The following is a 12250-nucleotide window of genomic DNA, read 5'->3' on the forward strand; positions in this document are numbered from 1 at the left end:
TTGCTATTCATTGGCAGGCGGGAGTGTTGCCGGCACAGAGTGCCCGAGGCAAGCAACAGCCGGATTCGTTGCCCGGTGTGCGTTGCCCAATAACTACAACTGGGTGGAGAAGTAGAAAAGTTTATTTGAAGCTTCAAGTGGTACAGGGAGACAACAATCTCGAATCCTGCACCCCAGTGCAAGCTGTTACACATATTTTTATACATTCTTTCTTTAGCATAATTATCCAATAGCAAGGTTCCCTGAGCACCCATAAAGCCAATCCGGTATACCAGCCAGTTCCCTTTTTTATTCTTATCCTCTATTTCACCATATATGGAGTTGTTTGTTCAGCATTATCTAACATTTCTGTCCTGTTTGGCCTAATCTTGCCAACAAACCCGCATGGCCCCACAGGATGCCAACATTTTTATGGCTGACGTAGAACAACACTTCCTCAGCTCTCGTCTCCTAATACCCTAACACTACTAGCGCTACATTGATGACATCTTCATCATCTGGACCCATGGAAAAGAAGCCCTTGAGCAATTCCACCATGATTTCAGCAATTTCCATCCCACCATCAACCTCAGCCTGGACCAGTCCACACAAGAGATCCACTTCCTGGACACTACAGTGCTAATAAGCGATGGTCACAGAAACATCACCCTATACCGGAAACCTACTGACCGCTATTCCTACCTACATGCCTCTAGCTTTCATCCAGATCATATCACACGATCCATTGTCTACAGCTAAGCTCTGAGATACAACCACATTTGCTCCAACCCCTCAGACAGAGACAAACACCTACAAAATCTCTATCGTGCATTCTTACAATTACAATACCCACTTGCTGAAGTGAAGAAACAGATTGACAGGGCCAGAAGAGTACCCAGAAGTCACCTACTACAGGACAGGCCCAACACAACGCCACTAGCCATCACCTTCAGCCCCCAACTAAAACCTCTCCAACGCATCATCAAGGATCTACAACCTATCCTGAAGGACGACCCATCACTCTCACAGATCTTGGGAGACAGGCCAGTCCTTGCTTACAAACAGCCCCCCAGCTTGAAGCAAATACTCACCAGCAACCACACAACAGAACCACTAACCCAGGAACCTAACCTTGCAACAAAGCCCGTTGCCAATTCTGTCCACATATCTATTCAGGGGACACCATCTTATTCTATTCAGGGGCCTAATCACAACAGCCACACTATCAGAGGCTCGTTCACCTGCGCATCTACCAATGTGATATATGCCATCATGTGCCAACAATGCCCCTCTGCCATGTACATTGGTCAAACTGGACAGTCTCTATGTAAAAGAATAAATGGACACAAATCAGACATCAAGAATTATAACATTCAAAAACCAGTCGGAGAACACTTCAGTCTCTCCGGTCACTTGATTACAGACCTGAGGGTGGCTATCCTTCAACAAAAAAACTTCAAAAACAGACTCTAATGAGAGACTGCTGAATTGGAATTAATTTACAGATTGGATACAATTAACTTAGGCTTGACTAGAGACTGGGAATGGATGAGTCATTACACAAAGTAAAACTATTTCCCCATGGTATTTCTCCCCCCACCCCACCCTCTACTGTTCCTCAGATGTTCTTGTTAACTGCTGGAAATGGCCTACCTTGCTTGTCACCATGAAAGGTTTTCCTCCTCCCCCAGCTGCTGGTGATGGCTCATCTTAAGTGATCACTCTCCTTACAGTGTGTATGATAAAACCCATTGTTTCATGTTTTCTGTGTGTGTATATAAATCTCCCCACTGTATTTTCCACCAAATGCATCCGATGAAGTGAGCTGTAGCTCACAAAAGCTTATGCTCAAATAAATTTGTTAGTCTCTAAGGTGCCACAAGTACTCCTTTTCTTTTTACACATGATATTGCACAGTATAACACCATCAGTACGATTCAAACAGGAAGAAAACTTTTTAACAACAGCCTAAATAAACCACCAAGCCAAGATGACAAACCGCAGCCTGAACACAAAGTTTGCGACCAATCACTCTCACGGGCAGTGTAAGCAGCCTGTGCTCCTGCTCGGGCATGGGCCTCAGCCTGTATCACCTTATCATAAATCTCATAACTGCTGTCATTTACATATACACAACATCGGGACCCGACAAGGGCACAAAGACCCCCTTGGGATGCCAAAAGGTAGTCCAATGCCAGCCTGTTTTGGAGGGAATACATTCTGAGCTGCTGTACCTCCTTATTTAATGTTACTGTTGCTGACCCTAGATCACAAATCGAGTCCTCTAATTCTAAGGCTACTTTTTCAAGCACCATTTTGAAGCCTTACAATATAGCGGCCTATGCATGCTATGGCTGGCCCGGTAATCAGTGGCACAATTCCCAGTATGGAGCAACCTGTAAGCTTTTCAGTTGTGAGGGGATTCTTAGCATTGCCCTCCAAGGCCGCATTGAGTCACTGCTGGGTCTCTTCCTGTGACTCAACAGAGGTATCTCGGGCATTCCTAATCTTTCCTTTGGGCAGTGTGGTTGTTATTGAAAGATGAGGAACTCCATGAGCTATATAACAGCCACATGTCCAATTTACTGGCAATACCTTGTAAGCCTTTCGGCTGCATACAAAATAGTGATCCTGTAGGGCCCAATAAGGACTATTTCTTAGAGGGATTCCTGGGATATTTAAGGCCGCTTTTCCAAACAATTCATAGGCCCCCAGGGGGGCTTCCCATCCTCCCGAGTGGGTACAAGGGGGGGTATTCCTAACTGTGCTGTGCAAATTGCACTCACCATAAGGACCACTGCAAACCCACCATTAGCCTGCTATCGTGGAAATGTTAACTGAACGGCAATTTATATTTCCTGACCCTCCTTTTGTGGAAAGATCATTCGTAAGAGTTTCCCCAAAAGGGGAGGAACCATTACATGCACATTGCTGACTTCCCCTCTTGGTTTTTATCCAATATCCATCAGCCCACTATGTAATAACACAGGAGCTCCTTCCCACAGGACGCCTATAGTGATCAGATTGGTTTCGGGTAAAACAAAACACTCCCTCAGTGAGCTCTGCAACTGAATACTCCTGATCCTGGTAGGTAGCTTGCTGCAAAGAGCTCTTATCCCAGAACGGTGAGTCCGTTCGATTTCTACTTTCCTGCTTTTTGGTGGCGGATAATTCTGCTAGGGTTAAGGGCAGCATGACAAGGGGCACTCCTGTTCTGGGGGAAAGTGGAGTTGGAGCACACACCCAGCAATCAGTTTGGTTTGTTAAAGTAGCAACATGGTGCGCAAGTAAAACAAAGGAATTATGTTCCCGATATGCACAGTTTAGAAATAACAGCATAGAAAATAACAGGGTTACATGATTAATTATTATCAGGGTCCTCCCGGTCCAGGGTTTCCAGTTTTTGAGTGGGCCCATTTTGGCGCTAAGGTGCCCGCTGTTTGTGTCTCTTAAACAGTAACTTTAGCCCGAGATCGTCACTAGATGAGGAGTCAACGGCGTGGACGGTCCACTGCTCTGCTGATGAAGGGGTGGGTGGTGATGGATCCAGTTCTTCCTTTGCCTCGACCTTTGCCACTGTATGGGAGATCAGCAGGACGATGTAGGGTCCTTTCCACTTTTCCTGGAGAGGCTCGTCTTTCCAGGTGCGGACAAGCACAGAGTCGCTGGGCTGTAAGGAGTGGACAGGAGAGTCCAAGGGAAGAGGCTGGGAGTTTTTAGTATGTGAAGAGACAAGAGAACAGCAGACAGGGAACACATATAGCGAGACAAAAAACCATTACCCAGCTCCCACTCCCCTGACAGAACCGGTGTGCCATTCATAGGCCATACCCTCCCAAACATAATTTCAAAGGGACTAAGCCCTAATCTACTCTTTGGGAGAGCGCGGATGCAGAGCAGGACAAGGGGTAAGGCATCAGGCCATCACAGAGAGGCTTCTTGACACACTTTTGAAAGATGTCATTTAAGGGTCTGATTGGTACGCTCTACTACGCCGCTGGCTTGTGGTCTCCAGGGCATATGGAGTTTCCAGGGGATCTGGAAGGCATTTGAGATGCTTTGGACGATCTTTGATGTGAAGTGTGTCCCGTTATCAGATTCCATCCACTGGGGAAGTCCGAAGCGAGGAATGACCTCCTTAACAAACTTAAGGGCCACCATCCTGGCAGTGCAATTGCAGCATGGGAAGGCTTCTGGCCAGCTGCTGAATCGATCCACTAAGACAAGGAGATATTTGAACCCTTGGGTCTGGGGAAACTCAGTAAAATCTATTTGCCACACCTGCCCGGGGCCCGGAGTGGGTTCCAGAGCAGCGGGTGGCCCTGGATGTCCTGGTCGGGGGTTATTCTTTTGGCAGACTAAGCAGTCCACCTGTACCTGGGTAGCCAGGGGTCAGAGTCCAGAAGTTATAAAGTACTTTCCCATCAGTTGGATAAGTGCTTCCCTGCCAGAGTGAGTGGTTTGATGTAATTTCTGTAACACTGGCTGGATCAGGCCCTTCGGTAGCAGGACCTTCCCTTCCAGGGAATGGAGTCATCCCTCCTTTTCCTGGAGACAGAGTTTGTCAATTAGCTGTCTCTCCTCCCCAGAGTACTGGAGGGTTGGAAGCTCCCCCACGGATGGGATAAGGGCATGCATATGGGCATTCTCAGTCTGAGGGGATATCAGGGTGGCAGCATGCTTAGCCTCTCTATCTGCTCGGGGGTTACCCCGGCCACATCTTGATCTTCCCTTTGATGGGCTTTACAGTGTACCACCGCCACTTCCGAGGGGAGTTGTACGGCTTCTAGGAGCCGGAGGATTTGGGGCCCGTACTTAACTGGGGAGCCTTGAGCTGTCAGCATTCCCCTTTGCTTCCATAAGCCAGCATGAGCATGTAGCACTCCAAAGGCATATTTTGAATTGGTAAAAACATTGACCCGCTTTCCTTTTGACAGTTCAAGCGCACGGGTGAGGGCGACTAGTTCAGCCAGCTGGGCAGAGGTCCCAGTGGGCAAACCCTTGGCTTCCACAGTGTCATGAAGGGTTACGACAGCATAGCCCGCCTTCCTTTGCCCATTTATCACAGAGCTGCTACCATCAGTATACCACTCGTGATCTGCATTTAGGAGGGGTATATCTTTTAAGTCTGGGTGGCTAGAGTATTGGGCATCTATGATCTCTAAACAATCATGTTCCTGTTCCTCAGTCTCCGGTAAGAGGGTGGCGGGGTTAAGGGAGGGGCAAGACTGTAAGGTGACTTCAGAGTTCTCTAGAAGTTTAGCCTGATACTTAGCCATCTGAGCCTGGGTGAGCTAAAGGCCTCCCTTTGCATCCAATAAGGCTCGGACCATATGAGGGGTATATATCTGTATTGTCCCTCCCAAAGTTAGTTTCTCAGCTTCAGCCATCGTCAGGGCTGTGACTGCAACTGCCCGCAGGCACGCTGGCTATCCCTTTGCCACTTGGTCCAGCTGCTTAGAGAAATAGGCCACGGGACGTTTCCATGCTCCCAACAACTGTGTGAGCACTCCTAGGGCCACCCCCTTTCGTTCATGTACATACAACTGAAACGACTTTGTGAGATCTGGGAGGCCCAGAGCTGGAGCTTCCATCAACTTCCTTTTCAAGATTTTAAATGCCCTGTCGGCCTCTGGGGTCCAATAGAAGGGGTCATGATCTGAGCTCCTTTTACACAGTCGTACAGGGGTCTAGCCCACAGTCCAAATTCCGGGATCTGTATCTGACAGAACCCCGCCATGCCCAGGACGGCTCTGAGGCGTTTACGATTAATGGGAACGGGAACCTGGCAGACAGCCTCCTTCCTCTCATTGGAAAGCTGACGCTCCCCCTGCCTTATGTGGAACCCCAGGAATTGTACCATCGGGAGGGCAATTTGAGCCTTGCTTCTTGAAACCCGATATCTTCGGAGGCCAATAAAATTCAGGAGACCCACAATGGCTTTGAGGCATGGGGTTAGGCCCACTGTAGCAATTAACAAATCATCTACATATTGAAGAAGAAGAGCCCCCTCCTCGTTGTTCCACTCTTCCAGATCCCTGGCCAAAGCCTGGCCAAAAAGGGTGGGGGAATTTTTAAACTCCTGGACCAATACTGTCCAGCATAGTTCCTTTTTAACCCTTTTTGTGTCCTCCCACTCAAAAGAAAAGATTTCTTGGACGAGGTATCTACGGGAATAATGAAGAACGCATCCTTCAAATCGAGGACAGAAAAATGGGTATACTGGCCTCCTACAGAAGCCAGTAAGGTATACGGATTTGGAACCGGGGGGTGCCGAGTTTTAACCCATTCATTAACCGCCCTCAGATCCTGTACCAAGAGATACGTGCCGTCAGGTTTTCGTACGGGCAGGATGGGAGTGTTCCAGGCTGACTGGCATTCCCGGAGAATTCCATATGGTAGGAACCGATCTATAGTGTCCTGTAAACCTTCTCTGGCTTCCCTCGCAATTGGATACTGTTTAACTTGCACCAGGCCTTTTCCTGGCAGGAGCTGGACCTTAACAGGGACTTGATGGGTAGCTTTTCCTGGGACCCCTGCTGCCCACCCTAGAGGGTACACCCAGTCTTCCCACAGGCTCCATTCTGGGGCTTGCATAGCTGAGGGCTCAGCTGTAAGGGCCATGATCCCTGCATTCTCGGGGGGTAGGGTAAGGGTTATTTCATCTTGAGTAAACTGCAAGGTGGCGCCTAGGCGACAAAGCAGATCCCGTCCCAGCAGAGGAGTCGGGCACTCAGGGAGATAGACCAGCTTGTGAGATAAAGTCCTATTTCCCAAAGTGCATCCGCTGGGGCATACACTGGGCACTTGGTGCCTCTGCCTGTGGCACCCAGCACGGTAAGGGAGTCTGCTACCGGCAACTGAAGGGGTCGATTCACGGCAGTTCATGCTGCTCCAGAGTCCACTAAAAAGTCTATTTCTGAACTTCCCACCTGCATCTTTACTCGGGGTTCCAGGGGCAGGGCAGTCCGTCCCCCCTGACACCCCTATTCCTGTTCCTCCATTGCCATCATAGGGGTGCCCCCCCCTTTCCATTCCTCTCTGGGCACTCATTCTTCCAGTGTCCCTCTTGTCTACACAAGGCACACTGGTTGCGACCCAGTCATCTCTCCTGTGGGCCTGGACGTCCGCGTCCATGGCCCCTTCCTCCCCAGCCACTTCCCATAGTGCCGGCCTGTACCGCCACTACCATCATTCTAACTTACTTTTTCTCCTTTTCTGCCTCCCTTAGACTATAAGCTCAGTTTGCAGGCTCTAAGATTTGTGCAATGGTCATGCCCATTAGATCCTCTTTTTTCTGTAACTTTCTCTTAATATCAGGGTCTGCTCTGCTTGTAAAAATTCCCTTAATGATTGCCTCAGTTTCCTGATCATCGGGGTCTGCATTGGTGTTCTGTCAAATCGCGTCCCGAATACGCTGTAGGAAGGCCCCTGGGCTTTCCTTTAGATCCTGCATTACCTCATATGGTTTTGCCCAATTATTATGTCGGACAGCCGAGTGACGGAGTCCATGCAAAATCAACTGCTTATAGGTGGTAAGCCGGGTCATACCCACAGGATCATTTGGGTTCCACCTGGGGTCTACTCGGGGACCTGCTCATCCGGGTCAGGGACATTATTACGATCCCGGTCATACCGTCTCTGTGCTTCCTCCCTTGCCTTGGACACGACCTGTTGTCTTTCAATTTCAGACAATAAGGTGCGCAGGAGGATGTTGCAATCGTCCCAATCCGGCTTATAGCTGCTAATGCAGCCCTCGAAAACTGAAATAAACCTACTCGCGTTGGTGGAAAACTCCCCTGCCTGTACTTTGAAAGCAGCCAAATCCACAGGGTTAAAGGGCACATGGGTATAGACCTGCACAGTTGTGGCTGGACACCCGTCCATGCCAGGACGGGAGATTTTAGTTTTGGTAAGTAAAGGATATAAGCCAACAGTATGGGCACTATCAGGCGGGGGTATAGGGACCAAAGGGGACGCTGGACCTGCCATCACAGTTGGGGTGGGGATCTGGGGACTAACATTAGCCACTACCGAACCAGTCGGAGTCAAATTACATCGCTGTAAGACATCTGTTCGATTACACAAAGCAAAAAATAAGTGCGCATACAGATGTTCATTCCATTTCCCTGTTTGCTGACAGAACAAAAGTAACTGGAGGATCGTATTGTAATTAATTGACCCTCCTGGTGGCCACCACTCCTGGTCCTCTAGTTGATATTGAGGCCAGTCAACTGTACAGTATCGTTTTAATTTATTCTTAGTCATAGGAGCCAATCCAAATACCTTCCAATTTGCTAGGATACACTCTAGGGACACATCCGATGAAGTGAGCTGTAGCTCACGAAAGCTTATGCTCTAATAAATTTGTTAGTCTCTAAGGTGCCACAAGTACTCCTTTTCTTTTTGCGAATACAGACTAACACGGCTGCTACTCTGAAACTCTAGGGACGTACACTGTGCCCTTCCTCCCGAGCTCTGTCCCTGTCCCATGCCTACAGGGTAACTCTGGGCATCCCCAGGTTCAAACAGAGCAGACAATCCGGATTTCAAAAGGTTCCTACCTTATCCGAAGGACTGGTTCCACACCGTCGCCTGCGGCGCTTCTCCACTTATCAAGCGCGTTGCACCGTTGTGCCCTACGGGGCCGGTTGGGCTATGCCCCTCCGAGGCCACTGGGAATCACTCCCGCATGCACTGGGTGTTGGTCGGGGTCCTCATCCACCGGTCCCCGCAAGGGATGCGAGCAAGGCTTGTATTGAAGTCCCGAGTCCCACATTGGGCTCAAAAAACTGTTGCCGGCACAGAGTGCCTGAGGCAAGCAACAGCTGGATTCATTGCCCAGTGTGCGTCGCCCAATAACCACAACGGGGTGGAGAAGTAGAAAAGTTTATTTGAAGCTTCAAGTGGTACAGGGAGACCACAATCTCAAATCCTGCACCCCAGTGCAAGCAGTTACACATATTTTTATACATTCTTTTTTTAGCATACTTATCCAATAGCAAGCTGCCCTCAGTACCCATAGAGCCAATCCGGTATACCGGTCAGTTCCCCTTTTTCCTCTTATCATCTATTTCACCATATATGGAGTTGTTTGTTCAGCATTATCTAACATTTCTGTCCTGTTTGGCCTAATCTTGCTTCAGCCAGTTTGCGCCTGCAATACACTGTTGCAAACTCCTCAGCATGACTGCTGTGAGTATCTCCGGGCAGAAAAGGGAAGGGGGGGCCACCTGGGCCTAGAGCGAGGGGGCTTCATCGACACTTGTGGTCTTCCATCCCCTTGAGTTACCTAGTGGCCATGCCCGGTGTCCCCAACAGGAGAGTGATGTCTGTGGTCTGCGTGAGGGACCCCTCTGGACACAGACCAAAGGAGGCGGAGTTGAGGTTGTTTGGCAGGGGTATCCTTAGCCCAGCATCTCCTGCTTTGCCAGCCGTTGAATGTTGAGTAGTCCGGGCTCCCGTTCTGACGAGGCATGAAGAGCACAGAGCAGTGCTGACCCCCTACAATGTTGACGTTTATTGCAGGTGAACAATGGAAAGCTTGGGCAGCTGCCCTGTAGACTGGTCTGTGAACCAACCAGCTCACTGCTAGGGAAGAGTGAGGTGATGACTGTTCCCTTTGGATAGGAGTCCCCGTATCTACTAACTACGCTGACACCCTGCCCTGTGAGAGACGCTAATGTCTTCTCCTCGTCCTCTGCACAGCAAATGACCAAGGATCTAGTGGCTCTGACCTATCTGCCAAGGGTAAGTGAGGGGGGCTCTAGCCTAGGGGTTCACTGCTCTCACTGAGGCCTTTAGAGAGAGACACCTAGTCCAAGTCATTGAACCCTGAGTCTCCCTGGACCATCCCCTCTAGCAAACCAGCCTCAAGGAGCAGAACAGGGGAGTTCTGGATCTATTATTTCCCTTTTATTCACACTGGAGGTGCAGGAACAGGTTTGCAGCCAAATCCTCCTTGTTTTCTCTGCCATGACTTTAGGTGTGAAAGACTCTAGTGAGAGGGATTTCTCTGTGGCTGCTGGTACAGCATGGGCTGAGCTCAGCTTTTGCAATGATAAACTCCAGCTGCTTCAGAGAACAGTCTCCCGTGAACTGCAGGGAGGAAGCAGGAGGGACAGAGCCCAGCACCTGAGGCTCCAGGAACACAGATCGCTGACACTTGAGCTACAAGCTTTGTCGACGGGGTTAGAGATTTTGTCCACTGAACATGGCCACTAGGGCGACCGTCCCACAGCAGTGTGCACTGTCATCGCAAAACATTGTGGCAGGTTCCCTTTAATAGACGTTGCCTGTGTTTAACTTCTGCAGCTTAACAGAGCCTGTTGGAGTCTGTGCCACAACCTGAGAGGACCCAAGAGAGGAAGATGGATGAGCTCTGCTCTGTCTCCCTACAAGAACCAATCAATCCCTCCCTAGCTTTTCTCTGGCACTTGGAGTGTCCCGTGTGGGATTTCTGGCCTCATCTATCTGCTCACTGAACCACTTTTTGCTTTTCAGATTTCATAGTTTTCTGTAATGTTTTATTTGCACAAACTAATGTCCAAAATTTTAATAGATTAAAAACTCTTTTAGTATTTGCCCGATTTAGTGTGTGCACACAGTGCTCTGGCTGCGCAGTGCTGTTTGCACACACTCAACGGTGTGCTAGATCTGTGAGCAGTAACTGCTTGTGTGTCTGGTGGGGATGGCTTTTTATTCTGTTGAATTTCATGATTCTAACCTGGTAAATGGCCTGGTCTACTAGCAGCAAGTAGCGCTGTTGCCATCATCAGCTGAGGACGTCTGCTGGACAGGAATAAGTGTCTGAGTTTAGTTTGTAAGTGCCTCGAATGTCCTTTTCACCATTCATAGAGCTATAGGAATGCTGGGCTAGAAGGTCCCTCAAGAGATCGTCAAGTCCAGCCCCAATCTCAGGCAGCACCAAGTTAACCTAGACCATCCCTGACAGGTGTTTGTCCAACCTGTTCTTAAAAATCTCCAATGATGGGGATTCCACATCCGCTCTAGGCAACCTGTGTGATGAAGTGGGATATTTTCTAATGTTGAGTATGTAACTGTGTGCCCCGGTTTCCCCCATGTGCTGCATGTCTAACCCAGGTGAGAGGGGAGGGGTCTGTTGTTGTAGAGGACCAGGTGTGACCCAGTCTAGCAGCCTGGACCCCAGACCATGGCCTGGACACTTTGTAACTTAGCGACTGATGACCCGAAGGCCCATCCGAACTTGGAGCCAGCCAGTTATGGGCAGTGGAGAGAACAAAGAGCTGAAGAGAGAGTCACCGGAGACCTGTTTGCTGGGGAAAGAAGACAGATGGACGTGGGGCCTTGGGGGTGATATAGAGTGGGCCACAGAAAGGAGGAGTCAGTTCTGGGCTGGGAACAAAGAGCGGCCTGAGCCCACCTGGATGGGGACAGACCCAGATGGACGCCCCTGAGAACGTCTTGTAATCTGCTCCAGATGTACAATAAACCCTACTGTGCTCTGCTGGCTGAGAATCACTGCAGGCTCGAGAGAGGCAGGCATGCTGGAGGCTCAGACGGGCAGTACTGGGAGGCGCAGGAGAAGCCTACAGCTTAAACCCTGAGCAAAGAGTGTGACTTTGTGTAGGGTCAATACTCTGAAAAGCCAGTTCCTCCCAGGGGCCAGACGGAGCCAAGAGAGCACTGGCCTGTGAGTCTGTGACAACCTGTTCCACAGTGAACTGTCCTTAGAGCTAGAAAGTTTTTCCTAATGTGTAACCTAAATTCCCCCTTCTCCTACTATCAGTGCACGTGGAGAACACTTGATCACCGTCCTCTTCAGAGCAGCCCTTAATGCCGGGGTAGTGAATTATTTTTTGTCAAGGTCCAAATTTCTTGCTCAAGATATAGTCACGGTCCAAACTCAAGAGAAACATTTTTCACACCACAAGTGCCCCTGTTCAACGAACACCTACAATGCTGTGAAATATGCCCAGGGCCTATATTGTTTATATTCGTAGTGCATTAAATGAAAAATAAAATCAAACCACGGTATAGCCTAAAAATTACCTCCAAGAAAGATAAGGAGGAGTTATCGAAAGCTTATGCCCACAATAATCGGTTAGTCTTTAAGGTGCTACCAGACTCCTCGTTGTTTTTGTGGATACAGACTAACACGATAGACTATCAGACTAACTCTGATATTTGTCTCCAAGAAAGATGTAATTTATCTGAAACTTTGGGAAAGTATTTAGAAAAATGTCAAATAGATGCAACTATTAGTATTAAAAATACTTTCAGGTAACAG

At 49.0% G+C, this 12250-nt stretch overlaps 1 protein-coding gene across 1 annotated transcript in view; it reads left to right on the forward strand.

Moving 5' to 3' along the window:
• Positions 1–12250, forward strand: part of LOC119854513 (class I histocompatibility antigen, F10 alpha chain-like) — a 100623-nt gene extending 88373 nt beyond the window's left edge. Inside the window, exons 7-8 of the mRNA XM_043514019.1 lie at positions 9688–9729; positions 10294–12250. Of these exons, the coding sequence (XP_043369954.1) occupies positions 9688–9729; positions 10294–10298 (47 nt within the window). The 3' untranslated portion in view covers positions 10299–12250. The remainder of the gene's footprint in view (positions 1–9687; positions 9730–10293) is intronic.

This window comes from Dermochelys coriacea, chromosome 4, assembly GCF_009764565.3.
Source record: "Dermochelys coriacea isolate rDerCor1 chromosome 4, rDerCor1.pri.v4, whole genome shotgun sequence".
NCBI classification, from domain to species: domain Eukaryota; kingdom Metazoa; phylum Chordata; order Testudines; family Dermochelyidae; genus Dermochelys; species Dermochelys coriacea.